The sequence below is a fragment of the Aspergillus clavatus genome, genomic scaffold (assembly GCF_000002715.2).
Source record: "Aspergillus clavatus NRRL 1 1099423829750 genomic scaffold, whole genome shotgun sequence".
Lineage (NCBI taxonomy): Eukaryota > Fungi > Ascomycota > Eurotiomycetes > Eurotiales > Aspergillaceae > Aspergillus > Aspergillus clavatus.
In genome coordinates, this window is record NW_001517110.1 from 1,085,843 (window position 1) to 1,102,827 (window position 16,985).

A 16,985-nucleotide genomic window follows, 5' to 3' on the forward strand; every position below is an offset into this window, starting at 1 on the left:
TATTGTTATTCTGGCCAGGATAAAATTTAAACGGCGTTTGCTGACCAGGTTCCCCGCCTCTATAGAACGATGTATCAAATCGGCCGAAATCCTTGAGTCGTTTATCGCAAGAGAGGGCGACCATGGATTCAGATCCTTATGGTCTCCCGATACTCTACGAAGTGTCAAGGTGCGAGATATGAATCATCCTACTACGGTACACCTCTGTACTTACCTCCCAGTGACTAACACACGAATCGCTCTTTTACAGGGTCTTCTCATTGTTACAGCCATCCGGGTTGGCTTCTTGGGCTCTGTGCGCTTCGGCTCTGGAGTTCTTATTTCCCGATCCGATGAAGGGAGGTGGTCTCCCCCTTCTGCCGTGGTCATAACCAGTCTGGGTTTTGGGGGAACATTCGGGGTTGACTTGACGGACTTCGTCTTCTTTCTCCATGACAAAACTGCAGTGGACATATTTTGCCATTCTGTTGGGACTACCTTTGGCTGCAATCTCACACTAGCTTTCGGGCCATTTGGAAGAAGTTTTGAGGCTTCTGGAGCCGTGAGCAATCATGGTGCCAGTGGTCTTACGGCATATGCAAAGACAATGGGAATTATGGGGAATTTGTGTCTTGAATTAGGTTTTGTGGTGGAAGACCGGCTTGCCAATAAGGCGCTATATGGAGATGGTTATCGAGCGCGGGACCTGCACAGTGGGCATACTGCACCACCTGAGGTAGCTGAAGATCTCATGCGAATCCTACAATCGGATTCGTTCATGGCCCCTAGAGGGCCATCTTATGAGCCGCCTAGCCAGCAAGATCTTGGGGAGCACTCGAACCAGATTTTACTGGAACAAGGACCGCCTGATCGAGAACATTCGGACACTCGTATTGGAGACATAGAACGGCCCTAATCAACTCCAAGGCTGCGCATATTGCTTACATGGGGGTTTTCAGCTGACGTGATTCGCAATCGTCTTGTTCGTTTACTATATTGTACAGAGACACAGCTTAACCGCTATCCGCTATGCACTGGAATACTGGGGAGAGATGGATACTGTATACCAGTCTGCCCCTCATATGGGGGGCAGGGTCTGAAATGATTAATGATGAACGACTAAGAAATAATCATAGGTACATCTTTTTTTTTTCTTTTTTAGAATTATGATGGAAAGATGGCTCACTGAAAGACTGATCTGGAGCAAAATTGAGGCTATGGAAGATGGCTTTTTAATAGCAATGAGGAAGTTCACTGTGGTTTAATAATAGTTCAATATAATATGGATGAAATAACTGATGTATTCTGGCAGTCTTGCCTGGCGAAACCGAACCTCCAGCTGTGGGCCGTATGCGTACTAGATGAGGGGTGGGTTTCCGGCCAAGACGTGCTCGTAGATGCTTTTTGAGGATAATACACTGGCAAGGGAGAGTCCTTGGGAGAAAAATTGGACAGGCCTGTATTTTGTGATGCTCGTTGTCAACCGCGTGGTGGGACTGAGCTCCCATTTATTGAAGATCCCCAATATCTAAGATCCGGGTTTACTGAGTTCGGATGATGCGATGTGGGGTTGCATGCCAGAAAAGCATGGCTAGTGAAGATAAGCAGAGGATACAGAGTATATACTTATATATATATCCTTGGCCACATACGATGTTGCCGGAGATGCTTATTCCAATGCTTTTATCGAGAGAAGATGTCAAGAGACACACAAGCGCAATTCACACCTGTGACGCTCAGCCGCGATGCCATATCGATACAAAATCTCGATGTCACTGTAGAGCCGGCTCACCGATATTCTACTCATAGCTGGCGGAGGAAACTGAGAGGTACTCGTGGGAGTTAAGCTAATGGTAAATGCTCTAGCACAACTTGTTATTGTGTAGCGCCACTGGACCTCGCAGGCTCTACAGCGCCACATTCTCTTGATCTGGCTTTCAGAAGGAAATCGACTAAAACACCAGCAGCTGCACTTACAGAAGCATTGTGCTTAGTAGTAATTGTTGGCTCCCTTTAATTGGCTAAGGGCCCATTACACCCTGTTCCCCAAAAATGCGTACCGACGGGTTCTACGGAGTACTCCGTCTCTTTAGCTTAAGAATTGTCGGGCAAATCTAGAAGAGGACTCTGGACTCTGGTCAGTCGATTCGGACTCGCCCATGAAAAATTCAATGCTATTATGACGTCTCCGAGGATAGTTGGCGAGTTCGGGGCTGCTTAGTGTAGCTGGTGCCTCCATCGTGCATATCGTGCATATCGAGTAATGAGTATACTTATCGGATTGTTATTATAGGTGGATGTGGAATGATATGACTACTCCGTATGAATAGAGATAGATAGAAGAAATCTCTCATCTTCGTTAGTACAATTTAGCACAAGAGTTCTTAGACCAGATTTCGATATATAGCAAGCTTTTGCGGGGGTACGGTCCAAGACAGTCCTAAGGGAACCATTGCTTAAAAACAACTAGGCATACTGTATAAAACCTGGTACTGCATTCTCATTGATCCATGAGTGTTGACCAGTCATATATCAAAGGGCTTGTCGAATCTAGAACTGATGTTGGCAGAATAGCTAATCGCTCAGTATACATGGATTTAAGCCAGCTTAGTTAAGGACTTCCATCGCGATGGTGATTTTGCTTGACAGGCAGACACATACCAACCAGCTCCTTATATACACCCTTGCTATGCATGTTTGCCACTATTCTCATTCTCTCAGTCATCCTTGTCCAGATTTCAACCGCCTGTGGTGATAAATACCAACCACCTTTCAGTCCCGTCAGACACCAGTCTCGCATTTTCACTTCAGTTTTCACTTCGCTGATCCAAGATATATTCACAAATAACATGTCTGGTCGTCAGCAGCCTGGATCTGCCTGTGAGGAGTGTCGTAAGAGGAAGCTTCGCTGCGACCGGAAAAGACCGCAATGTGGCACCTGCGCCGACACTGGGACCCTATGCCAGATCAATGACCGCCGCCAACGCCGGGGGCCCCGCAAGGGTTCTATCAATGCGTTAAGGAGACGAATTGGTAGGTCGTTTGCACTGTCATGGATGTTGTGTGCTCTCAATAAACGTATGATCAGTGGTGTCGGAACAGCCCTCTGACCTGGAGGACCTGATGTCGATCAATGGGCCTGATGTCGACATGAACGAAACACGAGGACTTGGGGAGAGTACGACAACAGACGAGGATACGGTTGTAGGGCAGCCTCGAGACGACTGTATGCAAGACACGGCGGGAACGCAAAATGAATTGTCGCACACCCACATACCGCCCGACTTTTCGTCCATCCACCACTTGCCGTATCCATCATCGGGGGCATCGATGTTGACAGACCTGATGAAGTGGGATTTGTAAGCTATTCTACGGAGACACCATTGTATCCTGCAACGCAGCTAATGTCCCAGAGTCCAACTATACTTCGACCGAGTCCATCCCGTTGTCCCAATCCTCAGCCAGTCCCGGACATACGGATGGAGTCAGGACCCCAACACCATGAACCAGTACCAGCGATGTTTGCAATACGCCATGTGGACATTGGCCATGGCCCGGTCCACCCAGTTCGACCAGATGGGCGACATACTGTACGCAGAGACTCGCGCGATGCTGGATGCGCTGGACCTCGCGGACAGTGATATGGGAGCCGGCCATGTGGAGCAGGCGCAGGCCTGGATTTTATTGACGTTGTACGAGTTCTCTCGCACGAACTACCGCCGTGGTTGGGTCAGTGCCGGTCGGGTGTTCCGCCACGTGCAGCTGTTGCAGTTGTATGACCTTGATAGTCTGGAGGCCCCAGGGGCTGAAGAGGATACTATTGATATGGAGGAAAAGAGGCGGACATTCTGGGTGGCGTACTGTCTCGATCGCTTCGTCAGCATCAGCAACGGTTCGCCGCTGACGCTGAACGAAGAAGTTGTAAGTCGCCAATCGCCCTGTTCGGAGGAAGAAGAAACGAATAATGACTTGGCCATGGAGTAGATCTGCACCCGCCTCCCCTGCTCCGAAGCAGAATTCCAAAACGGCACCCCGCGCCCGGAATGCTTCCTCTCACAAGCCATGGCTAGCAGTGACCCGCACTCCCTCTCCCCGCTGGCCGAATGCACCGTGTTGGTGACCATCTGCGGCCGCGCCATGGCGCACCACCGCGTCTCAACCGTCGAGCGCGTCTACAGCAACATGCCTCTGGACTTCTGGGCGTGCCACGAATGGCTGCACAGCATGCTGGTTAAACGCATCAAGAACCTCACCGCGATGTACCCCTCGTTTGCCGTCGTCGTCGATCCCATGGCCATCTTCGCGTGCATGGTGGCCCAGGCCGCCATTATCTACCTATGCACTATCATAGAAGCCCTTACAGAGGACGAGGACGAGGCCTGGGCCGAGTCCACACCCGTGACTGTCTCGGTCCCTGTGTCGACGTACCAGGAGCGAGGTCTGCAGGCTGCGAGGGAAATTGTGAGGTTGGCGCGTGAGCATGAGCGGCTTGGTTATTTCAAGGCCCATTTCTTTCTGCCGCTGACGCTGTTCCTGAGTGCCAAATGGTTGGCGACGCATAGTGATCGGCGCAAGGTCGAGAGATCGTCCTCGGAGACTGACACGGAGGCATTGCAGGCTTTGTTGAATATACTGAGGAAGATGGAGGGGATGAATAACCTGGCTGCGCATCATTTATCAATTCTGCAAGGGTTTAGAAGCAGGTGATTGTAGTCTTTGGGCATGTGATTTCTAGCAACGCCCCTAAGCGAGTCAACCAAGAACGCCCACAAATTTCTTCGCCCGAATGGCTTCCCCATGATGCTGGAGATGACAGAGACTTTTTACTGGGTTAACCTCATTTCGGGGTGCTGGAGGGCTGATGGCTATTGCGCGACCGTTATCGGCCTCTTCTGCGGTGCCGGCGTCATGTGTATCATCTAGTTGGTCTAGGACTATTTCCAAGGGGAAAAGGCGATGGTACCGCTGTCCATATTCCGCAGACGGCCTGTTTGGTCCAGCTCGTCCGCCGGCATGTTCATCTCCGGCTCGGTGCTTGTCACATCGTATTGCTTCCCTATCTACTTCTAGGCAATGCGGGGATATTCGCCCTTTACCGAATGGGGTGGATATTTTGCCAAATATCGCGTCGCAGATGGTGTTTGGGATGACGGCGGGGGGCATAAGTGAGATTACTGAGTGATTGGGCGCCTCTATAGGTATATACTGGCCTGCCATGCAGCCCAAAACAATCGGTTTCTATCTCCCGTTTACGCTGGCGGGTGGTGTCCTCGACACCATTGGCTGCGGACTCTGTAGTCTCATCCTTCCGGATACACCAACAGGCCAGTCGGTAAGGCTATCAGATCATCTTTGAGGCGGGACGTGGCCTTGTCATGTCAACTCTCGTCTTCATGCAGAACTTCGGCGCCGCCGTCATGGTCGTCTTCGCACAGACAAGTCCAGGTAATGACCTGCATGATCTAATTGTCATGCACGCGCCCTCCGCCGATCCTGATATGGGTTATCGCCGCGGGTGGTAGGGGTATGAGGCGTGTGGTTGCAGCCGACATGCTGATGGGAGTCCTACTGGCGTATGCGAAAAGTATCGATCGGATTCTCTACTTTGCTGCGGGGATTTGTGGCGTCTCCTTTGCTTTCTCATGGTTCACGGGCTGGATAGATATTAGGAAGAAGCCGCCTACGGAGGATGGGCTAAAGAAGGCGGAGAATGTGGTAGAGCACTAGGATCCTGTGGCCAATGTGATAGCCATTATAGATAACTTCTTGTCTATTGATATCTATCAAATAAGTGAATAAGGCTAAGCATAGAGTATCAACCACCTCACTAGCAGACACTCCCTTCATATTCATGTCCATGGCCTCCTGAACACATTCCAGACCCTTGTCCACCATCAGCGGCTCTGGCACAGTCACGTACATCCCTTTTACCAGGGCAGCCGGCAGATAGGCTGCCTGGTTTCCAGGCATAGCTGAGGTTTGAGGTGAGATTTTGATGCGGGGGTCAGAGCCAGTCAATCCATTCAACAAACACTGCTCTATGGTAGCCATATGATCAACAATGGCTGGAGTCTGGAATCTGAGGTCGCTTTGACATGAAAGAGCCATGAGCTGTGGGGCTCGTCAGATTCGGACTTTGAGATTGCACTGAGTCAGGGTATATTCTAAGGCCATATGCCAGGGGATAACTAGAACCATCCTTTGCTTTGACTCCTCCTTTGGTTGTCTTTTGTCCATTGCCTAGTCAACCGGACTCTCTTCGGAGTTCTCAAACTCCGAGAGTAACTCCGGCTGTAGCTAAAATGACTTCCTCGATTGGGCCGCGTGTATGATGTCCTGGCCACCACTCTCAACATTACGCAGGCAACGCGTGTGGCGTGGATCTTGTGACATGAATGCTCTGTCTTAGCCATCTCCCCTTGGAAAGGCCCCCAGGGGGTTGTCACCGCACCAGCGCAGCTATTATCTATAGACTGGAGCCAGAGAAATCATCGACTGCGTAACTGGGTTCTTGCTCACACAACTCTTAACTTCAGTTATCACTCCAGCAGCAGAATGGTCTCCCTCGCAGCGATCCTGGCCTCCAACAAACAACTGGGCTCTGCCCTCCCGGCCGGCCTGGTGGCCGTCTTTGTTGGCGCAACAAGCGGCATCGGCGAGACAGCAATGAAACAATTTGCTAAGCATGCCAACGCACCACGAATCTACTTTGTCGGCCGGACAGCGAGCTGGGCAGAACGCATCAAAGCAGAACTCGAAACCCTGAACCCAAAGGGAAGCTACTTCTTCCTGCAATGCGACGCCAGTCTGCTCAAGAGCATCGACGAGGTTTGTCGGCAGATTCAGATCAAAGAGCGGGCAATCAATCTGCTCTTTTTGAGCATCGGCTGTCTCATCACCGGGACAAGTAAGTGCCCCACAACTACAGTGATTGAATATCAGTCCCTTAGTTAGGAATACATATAGGGACCACGGAAAACCTGCATTACTTTGCTGCACTGACGTACTACTCCCGCATCCGCTTCACTCTGAACCTCCTCCCCCTCATCCAGACAGCCCCTGCGCTGCGTCGGGTCGTGACCGTCTTTGCCGGCGGCAAGGAGGGCCCCATCATTACCGACGACTTCCCCGGGTTTAACCTATCTGCCACTGCAGGACGCGGGCATTTTGCGTCCATGCTGACGCTCTCATTTGAGGTACTGGCTGAGAGAGCACCAGAGGTCTCTTTCGTACATGACTATCCCGGGTTTGTCAAGACAGACCTCGCGCGGGGCACCAAGGGCGCCGGAATGGCGATTGTCAAGGGTATGTTCAAGGCCATTGGTCCGTTTTTGTATATCCCCACCGAGGAGGTTGGTGAGCGGCAAGTCTTCTTTGCTACCAGTATAAGATTCCCACCCGCCTCTGGTGATGCCAAGGGCGTGCCCTCTGAAGAAGTCGGCATTGCCACAGGGACGGATGGAAGGAAGGGCAGTGGTGTGTACTCAGTGCACCTAGATGGGGAGACCAAGGTGCAAGAGGCGTTGTCTGCGTTGCGGGAGAGCGGGTCGAAGGATAAGATGTGGAAACATACTGAGGACGAGCTTATTCGCGTAACAGGGAGTGTAACAATGTAGGACATAGTTGCACTCTGCAAGTATTGTGGCTGACAGGCTTAATGACATTAAATCTACATCCAGTGCATATCTACATGAATGCATTCATTTTCAACACAGGATTATCAATGAAGATTCCAACAGGGCAATAAAGTAGACATGATATTAGGCCCTTCTTTAACATTGTCCAGTGGATGATAGGTGCTAGCTGGTATCAGTCTGCCAGCTCGGTCAGCTCGGTTAGCTTTATGCTCAGCAAGAGGGGATTATATATATATATATATATATATAACTGTCCAAAAGAGCACTATCTTAACCCATCATATCACTCCACTGACATATCTCCTCCTTGTACACCTTCAACACCCAAAGCTAAATCCATCTCCACATGACACCGGCAACCAACCCAACACTCCATCAGCCACAAATCCTCTGTTCTATGACTATGTAAGATTGGGCCCGAAACTGGTAGGGGTGTGTGCTCGGGACTTTTGAGCGCCCGCACCATCCTTTGCTTCCCTCGAATCTCTCGACTCGCGATTCTGGAGGGACAGAAAGACGGGGTCGTTCGTCTGTTAGATGCAAATTAGTATTGAGAGTGAATCATGAACGAAAAGATGTATCAAGGCGAAACTCGCACCATGGTCTTTGGAATGCCATAATAGACTTCCTATTTAGGAAAGTGATGCCTATTGAGTGCCTAAGTGGTAAGATATCTATGGAAGGGCGGTAATGTATTTCACATGCGAGCTGTGCAACTGAAACATCATAGTAAATGCGATATATGCTACACGTATATCTCAATAACTAACGCTTTTTTTAATAGTATAATTATGCATCTGTCTTGGTCTTCTTTTCTTTCTTCTCCATGGAGAATTTGGTATCAAGCTCCTTTCTTAGGGGAACTTCCTTCTCCAAGAACACCAGCAGGAATCCTAGGCCTGCAAAAGCCAGGCTTACATACCAAACCACATTAAGTGAATCCACATAAACAGACCGGACCTCTGCGACTGTGATGGGATCCGTGATAGAGTCAATAAAGATCTTAGTGGCATACTCATATGCCCGCCCATTAGTGAGCTGGCTACCAATGGCGGTGTCAGTGATGCGAGGCACCAGAATGTTGAACTGATTATTAAAAGCAGCTGTGGCAATGGTTGCACCCCAGATAAAGCCAACAGTACGCATAAAGGACCACACTGCGGTGCACTGTGCTGTATCCTCCTCAGTAAGTGGGGCCTGAACTGCGGGAAGAAGAACCGGCAGCGCAAGACCTGTACCGAATGCACCAAGAAGTTGGTAGCCCACCCACTCTCCCGTGTTGGAATTGGCGTCAAGGAGGGTCAGGAGACCAAACCCAATAATCATCAGCGCGAGGCCCGCATGCTGGAGGGGACGGTAGCGGCCGAATTTGGAGAGCAAGGTTCCGCCAGTGATAGCGCCGGGGATCATGAACAAAATGGTCGGGAGAAGCTGGATACCGGAGCGGGAAGGTGTAGCGTCGAGCACCGCCTGGAAATACACCGGTAAGAAGTACATCACCGACACGCTGGAGAGCGTGTGCAGAAATGTGCAGGGGCATGGTCGGGTTGACACAGAAGCTTGAGGCCTCGTAGAGCACAAAGGCCGCGGAGCCCGCGAACCCCAGCACCAGGGGGACGATGACGTGGTAAGAGGACCACGCGTATTGCGTCCCCGCCCACGACAGGGAGATGAGGATCGAGACCATGGACAGGACAAAGAGCGCATTGCCAATCCAGTCGAAGCGACGCAGGCACTGTATGTAGTCGGGGGTCTTGTCGGACTTGACGCGAAGGAAGGTGAAGAGCACGATCCACGCCACTCCGCCGATGGGGACGTTGAGGTCCATTCTCCAAATCGGCGCCATCTACGCGCCACTGGACGTCAACATTCCCGCCGAAAGACTGCAAGTCATTGTCGCCGACTGCAAGCCTGCAGCAGTCCTGGTCAACACAACGACCGTCTCAAAAACTGGTGACCTGTCTCTTCCGTCTTCCATCGCTGTCCTGGATGTTTCCAATCTGCCTAACGGGGGACACACTCATGCGGTCAACGTCACGGCCTGCGACCCGGCTGTTATCCTCCTCACCAGTGGCACCTCGGCCGTGCCCAAGGGCGTTGTCCTTTCCCACGGCAACTTCTGCAACCACGTCGAGGCCCTGACCGTCACTCACGGTTTTGGCTCCGAGACCGCCCTCCAGCAGAGTTCAGTCGGGTTTGACATGTCGTTGAATCAAATCTTCATCGCCCTCGCTAACGGCGGGACCCTGGTCATCGTTCCTGAGTCGCTTCGCAAAGACTTTGCCGCCGTTGCTCGCATCCTCCTCGACCACGAGATTACTTACACCAGCGCCACCCCGTCCGAGTACCTCGCCTGGTTTCGTCATGGTGCAGACAGTCTCTTCCAGTCCAAGTCGTGGAGGTTTGCCACTGCCGGCGGTGAGCAGTTCTCTACCGAGCTGGTGCAGGCGTTCCGACAACTGATGAACCGCTTTGAGCACTCGTTCCGTATCTTTAATGATTATGGTCCGACCGAGTGTTCCCTGTCTTCCAACGAACTCGAGGTCATTCTCGAGAGCCAGCACATCACGGCTGGGAGAACCCTTCCCAACTATGCCATCTACATCATCGATGAAGACTTGAACCCTCTACCGATTGGGTTCCCTGGCGAGATCTACATTGCCGGTGCAGGTGTTGCCATTGGATACCTGAACAACCCTGAGGACACTGAACGCAAATTCCTCAAAACTTCCTTCGCTGACAAGATGTACCACACCAGAGACAGGGGCCTGCTCCGCGCCGACGGCACCCTCGAGTTCCTCGGCCGCATCGACAGCGACACGCAGGTCAAACTCCGCGGCCTTCGCATCGAACTCCAAGACATCGAGTAGTCCATCCTCACCGCCGCCAACGGACAAGTAAGCGAAGTCGTCTTCACCAGTCGCGGTAACCCGACCATCCTCGTCGCCCACGCCGTCCTATCATCAACCGCCCCAACAAACACCCAACAGTTCCTTCAGACCCTCGCTGCATCCCTGCCCCTCCCGCAGTACATGCACCCGGCTGCCATCCTCACCATCGATCGCATCACCCTGACCACCTCGGGTAAGATCGACCGCAACACCTTGCAAACCCTCCCCCTCTGGCTCTCCACGGGAGGGCAAGCCCTCCCTGACCTCAACGGAGCGCAAGCTCGGCCAGATCTGGGAATCCGTCCTGCCCGCCCAGACTCAAGGCTTGTACACCCTCACTCCAGCCTCCGACTTCTTCCACGTCGGCGGCGACTCGATGCTGCTCATCGAGCTGCGCAACTTCGTGCGCCGCGAATTCGATGTCACCCTCCCGCTGCTGCGCCTCTTTGAGCATAGCACCCTCTCCGCCATGTCCTCGGCCATCCACCCAGCCTCCAACTCGGAGAAACCCTCCTCGATCGACTGGGCCTCCGAAATCGCCATCCCCTCCTCCCTACTCACCATCAACCAAACCCCTTCACCACCCTCCGTAGACCGTCCTCCTCACCGGTGCTACCGGCTTCCTAGGGCAGCACCTCCTCCGGTCCCTTACCACCAACTCCAACATCATCAAGATCCACTGCCTACCCGTCCGCGATCCGTCCAATCTCGCCTCCTTCACTCACTCCGAAAAGGTCGTCCTCCACACAGGCGACCTCTCGCTCCCCTATCTCGGCCTCTCCCCCGCCGCCTTCGCCGCCCTCTCCGCCTCGGCGGACGCGATCATCCACAACGGCGCCGACGTCTCCTTTTTGAAGACGTATGCGTCCGGAACCGGACTTTTGAAGCGGTTTTTGTTCCTTGTGTCCTGGCCATATTTGATATTGAGGAAGGACTCGGTATCACTGGTGACTGTTCCGACGTATGAGACGCCGTTGTGATGGACAAGGGGGGTGGCTACGGCTGAGGATAGCCATAGGCAGAACCACAAAATGGCAAGTCTGGATGTCAGGAAAGGGGGCTTCATGGTGTATCTCTATCTGATGGTGTTGACAGCCGTATGCCTCACAGGTGGCTCCGATGTATCTGTACCATGAAGGACAGAGCGGAGAAGGCAAGCACAATAAGGCTTCTATTGAGGCGCTTTCCACATGGAAATATGCAATCCGTCATTGATTCAAGAATATTCCATGACGGAGGATCTCAAACATACTTCTCCCAATGTCGCAGCCCAAGACCACCGTCAGAGTTTCCGTGATGATTCTTGAGCCGGAGTACTACTTGAGCCCGGAGTTCCAAAGGAAAACCTCTCCGACCCAATGCCCCGAGTGATTCCTATGTAGAAGGCTATTCAGCAGTTCTCATCTGCCATTCTATTACTGAAGGCGAGAGTTCACCCGTATTCATTAACTAGGTGCTATAGTTCCTGTCGACTTGCATCTAGGGCATCGGGTTCTTAATAGCAGTTGAATCCCTGGTTTCTCGTAGTGCTTCATATATAGTTCCCATTTAATCAGAGATATGTAAAAACATGCAGACCAAAAACATACAACAGCCGGGATTCGCTGGTGGTCACCCACCCAACTACTAACCGGCCGGCGTGTGGCTTAAGTACGGCTGAGCGGACGGGAAGCCCTGTTCTCCACACCCTGTGATCGTATGTGCTTGAAGTTGCTAAGAGGTGGGTTATATCTATAATAGTTACTGGATAGATGGTATGAGAGTTAGTATGCAGAAGATCAGATTGATAGTAGCTCTGAAATGCACCAAAAGCAGTGGAAAACCCCCAAGTGGTAAGAGAGAGAAGAAACGAGGCAAAGACCCCGACCAAGCCACCATTCCACCATTCGGGGGAGCTGGAGTTGGAGCTGGTGCTGGAGATACCTCGGACTGAGGCTGCTCGGGTTGCTTCGTCTCCATAACGAGAAGGTGGGAGGCAATAGAATAATCAAGAGAATGAATGTGAAAGCAAAGAGAGGACAGGCCATCAGATCAGTATTTGGAGGGCGGAGAAACTGGCAGGCATGCATGTTGGAAAGGTACTGAATGGAACATGGCATAAGATAGAGGAAGGAAAGCTCTTTTTGTTCTCATCTTCATTTTCATACTTCCTGGGGATGTTCCACCAGGGTATTTTAAAGACCTTATTAAGGAGTAAGTTACCCCAGGAAGTATCAAACTCAAAGAATAAAAGAACCTCTCATTTGTTATTACACAGCTCTTAACCCTGATAAGTAGGATCCCTCACAACAAACCCATTAAAGGGTCATCAATCTGAGAAGGGGAGATGTCAGACAACATAGAAGTTAATTAAGAGCAGCAGGTCCTGAATCCAATTTATCAGCATGCTGGGGATAATAGTCCATATAGATGAGTTACCTCCCACTCCATTCAGTTAGCCGGGCCCTCCTATAAGTACAGATTACTTCTGCAAACAAACCTTTACCAGTGCTATGGCCGCCTTATCTCTATATATATATTGTCGGTGACATATTCCACATCCCGAAACCATTCATCTCGATCTCCGCTCATATTCTCTCTCAAAAGAAACCCTTTTACATTAATGAATTAGTTAATTACTAAGAGAGATATGGTCCTCAAGTACTAACACCATAGTATTTGTGATGATTGCCATATTTTCTAACCCCAGACAGTATAGGAAAAAGGCTTCTCCACAGGCGGCTTTACCCAGCGCCATTCCTGTGGACTAATCAATCAATCAATCAAGATTCTATTGACCTGTTATAGCCTATCTATGGAAGTAACTAGCCATACAGGTACTTTACTAAGAAAGTAGGAACTAGGAATCTAGTATCTAGATACCTAAGTCCTAGAAAAGGCGATACCTTAAGAAGTAAAGCATCTTTATCACTATATTCTAGAGGTGCCTCAGCTCCTAGAACTTATATATTTTAACCTTAGATTATACTACTGCTGCAGAGGCAGCTAGCTCATGGCCCATCGTGCGAATACAATGTCTGTTACGAGTCGGGCCTTCATGAGGCTGAATCCGTTCATGTTAGAGAGACTTTATGGATTCACCACGGAAGGCATATGTCAAAATACCTCTTCAATGTGATTCGACTGCACAGATACCCCGGACTTGGCACTCCCTTTTCATGCCTTGATATCTATGAGTTCTGATGATCGACATCTAAATTGGACTCGAATACGAGATGCAACATCGGATAAGCCACCCAACCGATCTATGTATAGGAACATCCTGCGAGCGACACGAGGAAGCGGACCAGGCCAATACGAGCTTGAGAATCCCTTTCGCTATCTATAAAATGAGCATCACTTCGTGGGAATCGAGTCGTTGGATGACAACAATCTAACAACCGCATATATAGAATGAAGTTTCTCAACATCTCTATTGCTCTGCTCGGGTCCCTCCCCCTTCTCTCTGTGGCTGCTCCTGTAGCAAACCCTGAGGCAGAACTTGAGTTGGACCTGGAGAAGCGTCGATCTGCGCAAACCTGCAAGATCGTCAACGTTAACCCAGGGAACTACGTCAACTGCCGGTACCAGCCGAGCTTGAAGGCGGGCGAGATCTTTGGCTTCCCCAAGGGAGAAAAACTCACCTTTGCCTGCTACAAGAAGGGCGACTGTGTGAATGGCGTTTGGTGAGTTGGCGCAGAACTTGATGCAGTGGATGAAGCTGACAGGGGCAGCACCTGGGACCAAATAACATATTTGAAGACGACATGCTATGTCAATGGATACTACACGGATAGCAATTGCCCCAGCAGTATGTTACCACCTTTCTTTGCCTAGTTTACGACTAATAGGCGCAGAAAAACTCCCTAAATGCTAGGCTGGAGTTCGGATATCCCACTTCTTGTTGCTCTTTAACGATCATTTCAAGTTAAATATTTCAAGCTCACCCGTCCAATTGCCCGTAAAAATGGACGAATTGTCATCAGACTCCCTGCAGTGATCCCCAGGCTTGTCTCGATGTTTGACCAAATAGTTATCTGCGTGCTCCGATCTTGAATATTGGAGGACGAAGCGTTAGGATGAGCAGTGTAATAAGGGGCAAACGCAGGCCGACTAGACTCACATAGAAATTCGCCACTCGCAGCCATATGCAGAAAAGGAATCCGAACGATCACAGCGGCGCCGGCGCTATTCAATCCCAGAGTCAGTTATCCGACGATATCTGGACACGAGACCGGACCACAAACAGGCATCCAATAGATAGAAGGGCAATCACAGCCATCTTTAACTTCCACTCCATTTGTAATTTTCCAATCATAAAGTAAGGCAGGATACCGATGGTAAAGTCGCAAGCAGCTGCTACGAGACTGTACGTGTATCCTACCCCCAGCAGGTAATCTACCTCTGTACAAGATGTCTGATGTTTCGCTCTCTCCCAATGATGCACAACCGGATTGCAGAAAAAGACGGTAAAGAAAAAGAAGATAAGTCCTGCGATGGTTGAGAGGATGGCTACGCCATACAGGATCCGACGCTGTAGCCTATGAACGGCCAGCCGTAACAGGGTGATGGTGATTGATAGTCGGACGAGCACCGACGCGAAGCAATAGAAAAGCTGCCCAACCCAGAAACACTGATGGAACAGTATGTTAGCCAGCTATCTGATGGCTTTATTCAATTCAGATCTTGGCATACCAGCAACGCACGCCGAAAATCACTTCGCCGATTTTCAAAGTAGATCAATGGGCGACCAATCCCGTATGTAGCACCTAATATGGAACTCGTTGCAAGACCGATGTTGAAAATCTGCGACGGAGGGATATTTTCAATCAACTTGGCCCTTGCTTGAGAGGAAGAAAAGCGAACGGAAGACGTACCATACCCGCCACCATCAGGTAGTCGTCGCACCCCGCAACGCGCATGAGACCGAAGCGAACGTAGCACCGGAGACAGAAGGTTAGAAAAGAGATACCCAGGAACACAGCCGTAGCTATAATGACACTCTCACTCCGGCCCGTCAGCATGGTTACTGAGCGAGGACGAGAAGGTGGGAGCAGAGGTGATACATGGCTTTGCCAGGGTGGTGAATAGAGATATGTTGCACTAGGACACTAAGTTCATGATGTGCAATGGTCCTGGTGAGAAGATCAATGACCACCAGAAAAGTCAAATAGGGTTTTCCAAGAAAATGGGACCCTTTCGATCATGAGGATCGATTTGGATCGCCTCAACATTTGGGGCATGAAGAAGTCTGGGTACATGACGTCAAGACTGCCTGCGAGCCGCCATTCGTCAAAACAACGATGAAGGTATTCATGAGAACTGTCCCTGGAAGAGAATGAAGGAATTACAATAAACGAATTTATTGAAGACGGCCCGAGGCTGTCGAGAAATGATCCCGGTCAAGCGTTAAGTAGACACAATCTCCATTCCCTATCCAGTCACTTCTGAGATGTCACAATGACGATTTCCCACCATCATGAATCTTCATTCTGTCTAGTGCTTGACATGATCCACCTGGGACTGTTAGCCTGGATAGAAACTGGGAATGGACAGTCCCCAACCCACCACTTCTACATTGTTACCGAGAGGGTCCAACACAAAGGCACCGTAGTAGTTCTCATGATAGATGGGACGGAGGCCAGGCGGGCCATTACACTGGCCTCCAGCAGCGATGGCGGCCTGGTGGAAGGCGTCGACAGTTGCATGGTCTATCTAATCAGCCCATAGTCCTACGCTGGCAGTAGGGGCAACCCACCGGGTGATACGAAACCATAGTGCAGATCATTTCCAGCACACTTGTCTTTTGCTGAGATCCAGAAATCGGGGGTTTTATCTCCCAGACCCACGGTTCCAGGGAATCTCATGAGCTCTTTGTAGTTTAATGGAGCAAGGGCCTTTTTGTACCACTCGACAACGGTTTCGAACTGCTCCGTTGGCACGTAGATACCCAGGTGATCGATGGTGCTCGTCATGGTGATTAAGACAGTATTGAAAGGGATTTTTTTGTGAATTGAGTTGATCGTTTGACGACTGGTTCTCTTCCCTTGTCTTATATCCTCCGGGAAGAGGACCCAGAGCTGCAGGGTTGCGTTGGTGATGCGTCTGCAGTATGAGACAAAAAAAAATATGCTAACTTATTCGCTGCTGAGAATGGATCTAAACGCCACTGGAGGGTTATACGAGATGACTTTAGGCAACCGCGCGATATCTTCTTGATATGGATAGGGGCCAAGATTCCCCCGGGAGGATAAAGGAAAAATTCCGCTCCTATACGAGATGTCAGGGATAGAAACAGCGATGCTCCGTGAGGATGAAGGAAGTATGTTGAAAGATTGGAGCTGTTTCACCGTGGTAGCTATATGCCTTTAACTTTACCAGCCATGGTGAGGGGAGAACTTCACTCATTGTAAGAAAGAAAAAACCTGTGAGTAGAGACTTCCCTGGTAGGCCTAGTTAACATACGTAGTTTAAAGCAGCATTATAATTATGATTAACT

The 16,985-nt window shown here is 50.4% G+C and overlaps 9 protein-coding genes across 9 annotated transcripts, besides 1 other annotated feature; 4 read left to right on the forward strand and 5 right to left on the reverse strand.

The window, feature by feature from the left end:
- Positions 1-244: 244 nt before the first annotated feature.
- ACLA_004250 (uncharacterized protein) lies at positions 245-512 on the reverse strand (the record flags this gene model as incomplete). Its single annotated transcript, XM_001276436.1, has 2 exons — positions 245-440; positions 496-512. 2 exons carry the CDS (start codon positions 510-512, stop codon positions 245-247), a joined length of 213 nt encoding a protein of 70 aa, XP_001276437.1.
- Positions 513-2,828: 2,316 nt separating this feature from the next.
- On the forward strand, positions 2,829-4,686 carry ACLA_004260 (Zn(II)2Cys6 transcription factor; the record flags this gene model as incomplete). The annotated part of the gene is made up of 4 exons (XM_001276437.1): positions 2,829-3,012; positions 3,068-3,338; positions 3,393-3,900; positions 3,964-4,686. The coding sequence occupies 4 exons, from the start codon at positions 2,829-2,831 to the stop codon at positions 4,684-4,686; spliced, it is 1,686 nt and encodes a 561-aa protein (XP_001276438.1).
- A 1,848-nt stretch (positions 4,687-6,534) lies between these two features.
- ACLA_004270 (uncharacterized protein) lies at positions 6,535-7,595 on the forward strand (the record flags this gene model as incomplete). Its single annotated transcript, XM_001276438.1, has 2 exons — positions 6,535-6,886; positions 6,946-7,595. The coding sequence occupies 2 exons, from the start codon at positions 6,535-6,537 to the stop codon at positions 7,593-7,595; spliced, it is 1,002 nt and encodes a 333-aa protein (XP_001276439.1).
- A 246-nt stretch (positions 7,596-7,841) lies between these two features.
- Positions 7,842-7,865: a microsatellite.
- Positions 7,866-8,405: 540 nt separating this feature from the next.
- ACLA_004280 (uncharacterized protein) lies at positions 8,406-9,303 on the reverse strand (the record flags this gene model as incomplete). Its single annotated transcript, XM_001276439.1, has 2 exons — positions 8,406-9,047; positions 9,112-9,303. 2 exons carry the CDS (start codon positions 9,301-9,303, stop codon positions 8,406-8,408), a joined length of 834 nt encoding a protein of 277 aa, XP_001276440.1.
- A 121-nt stretch (positions 9,304-9,424) lies between these two features.
- On the forward strand, positions 9,425-11,487 carry ACLA_004290 (putative NRPS-like enzyme; the record flags this gene model as incomplete). The annotated part of the gene is made up of 4 exons (XM_001276440.1): positions 9,425-10,441; positions 10,487-10,700; positions 10,852-11,096; positions 11,140-11,487. The coding sequence occupies 4 exons, from the start codon at positions 9,425-9,427 to the stop codon at positions 11,485-11,487; spliced, it is 1,824 nt and encodes a 607-aa protein (XP_001276441.1).
- A 572-nt stretch (positions 11,488-12,059) lies between these two features.
- On the reverse strand, positions 12,060-12,606 carry ACLA_004300 (uncharacterized protein; the record flags this gene model as incomplete). Its single annotated transcript, XM_071511973.1, has 2 exons — positions 12,060-12,430; positions 12,528-12,606. The coding sequence occupies 2 exons, from the start codon at positions 12,604-12,606 to the stop codon at positions 12,060-12,062; spliced, it is 450 nt and encodes a 149-aa protein (XP_071368074.1).
- A 1,294-nt stretch (positions 12,607-13,900) lies between these two features.
- On the forward strand, positions 13,901-14,323 carry ACLA_004310 (putative MBL2-like secreted peptide; the record flags this gene model as incomplete). Its single annotated transcript, XM_001276442.1, has 2 exons — positions 13,901-14,172; positions 14,215-14,323. 2 exons carry the CDS (start codon positions 13,901-13,903, stop codon positions 14,321-14,323), a joined length of 381 nt encoding a protein of 126 aa, XP_001276443.1.
- An 86-nt stretch (positions 14,324-14,409) lies between these two features.
- ACLA_004320 (uncharacterized protein) lies at positions 14,410-15,510 on the reverse strand (the record flags this gene model as incomplete). Its single annotated transcript, XM_001276443.1, has 5 exons — positions 14,410-14,537; positions 14,610-14,674; positions 14,734-15,119; positions 15,182-15,292; positions 15,364-15,510. The coding sequence occupies 5 exons, from the start codon at positions 15,508-15,510 to the stop codon at positions 14,410-14,412; spliced, it is 837 nt and encodes a 278-aa protein (XP_001276444.1).
- Positions 15,511-15,982: 472 nt separating this feature from the next.
- ACLA_004330 (VOC family protein) lies at positions 15,983-16,461 on the reverse strand (the record flags this gene model as incomplete). Its single annotated transcript, XM_001276444.1, has 3 exons — positions 15,983-16,009; positions 16,055-16,197; positions 16,245-16,461. The coding sequence occupies 3 exons, from the start codon at positions 16,459-16,461 to the stop codon at positions 15,983-15,985; spliced, it is 387 nt and encodes a 128-aa protein (XP_001276445.1).
- Between the last annotated feature and the right edge of the window lie 524 nt (positions 16,462-16,985).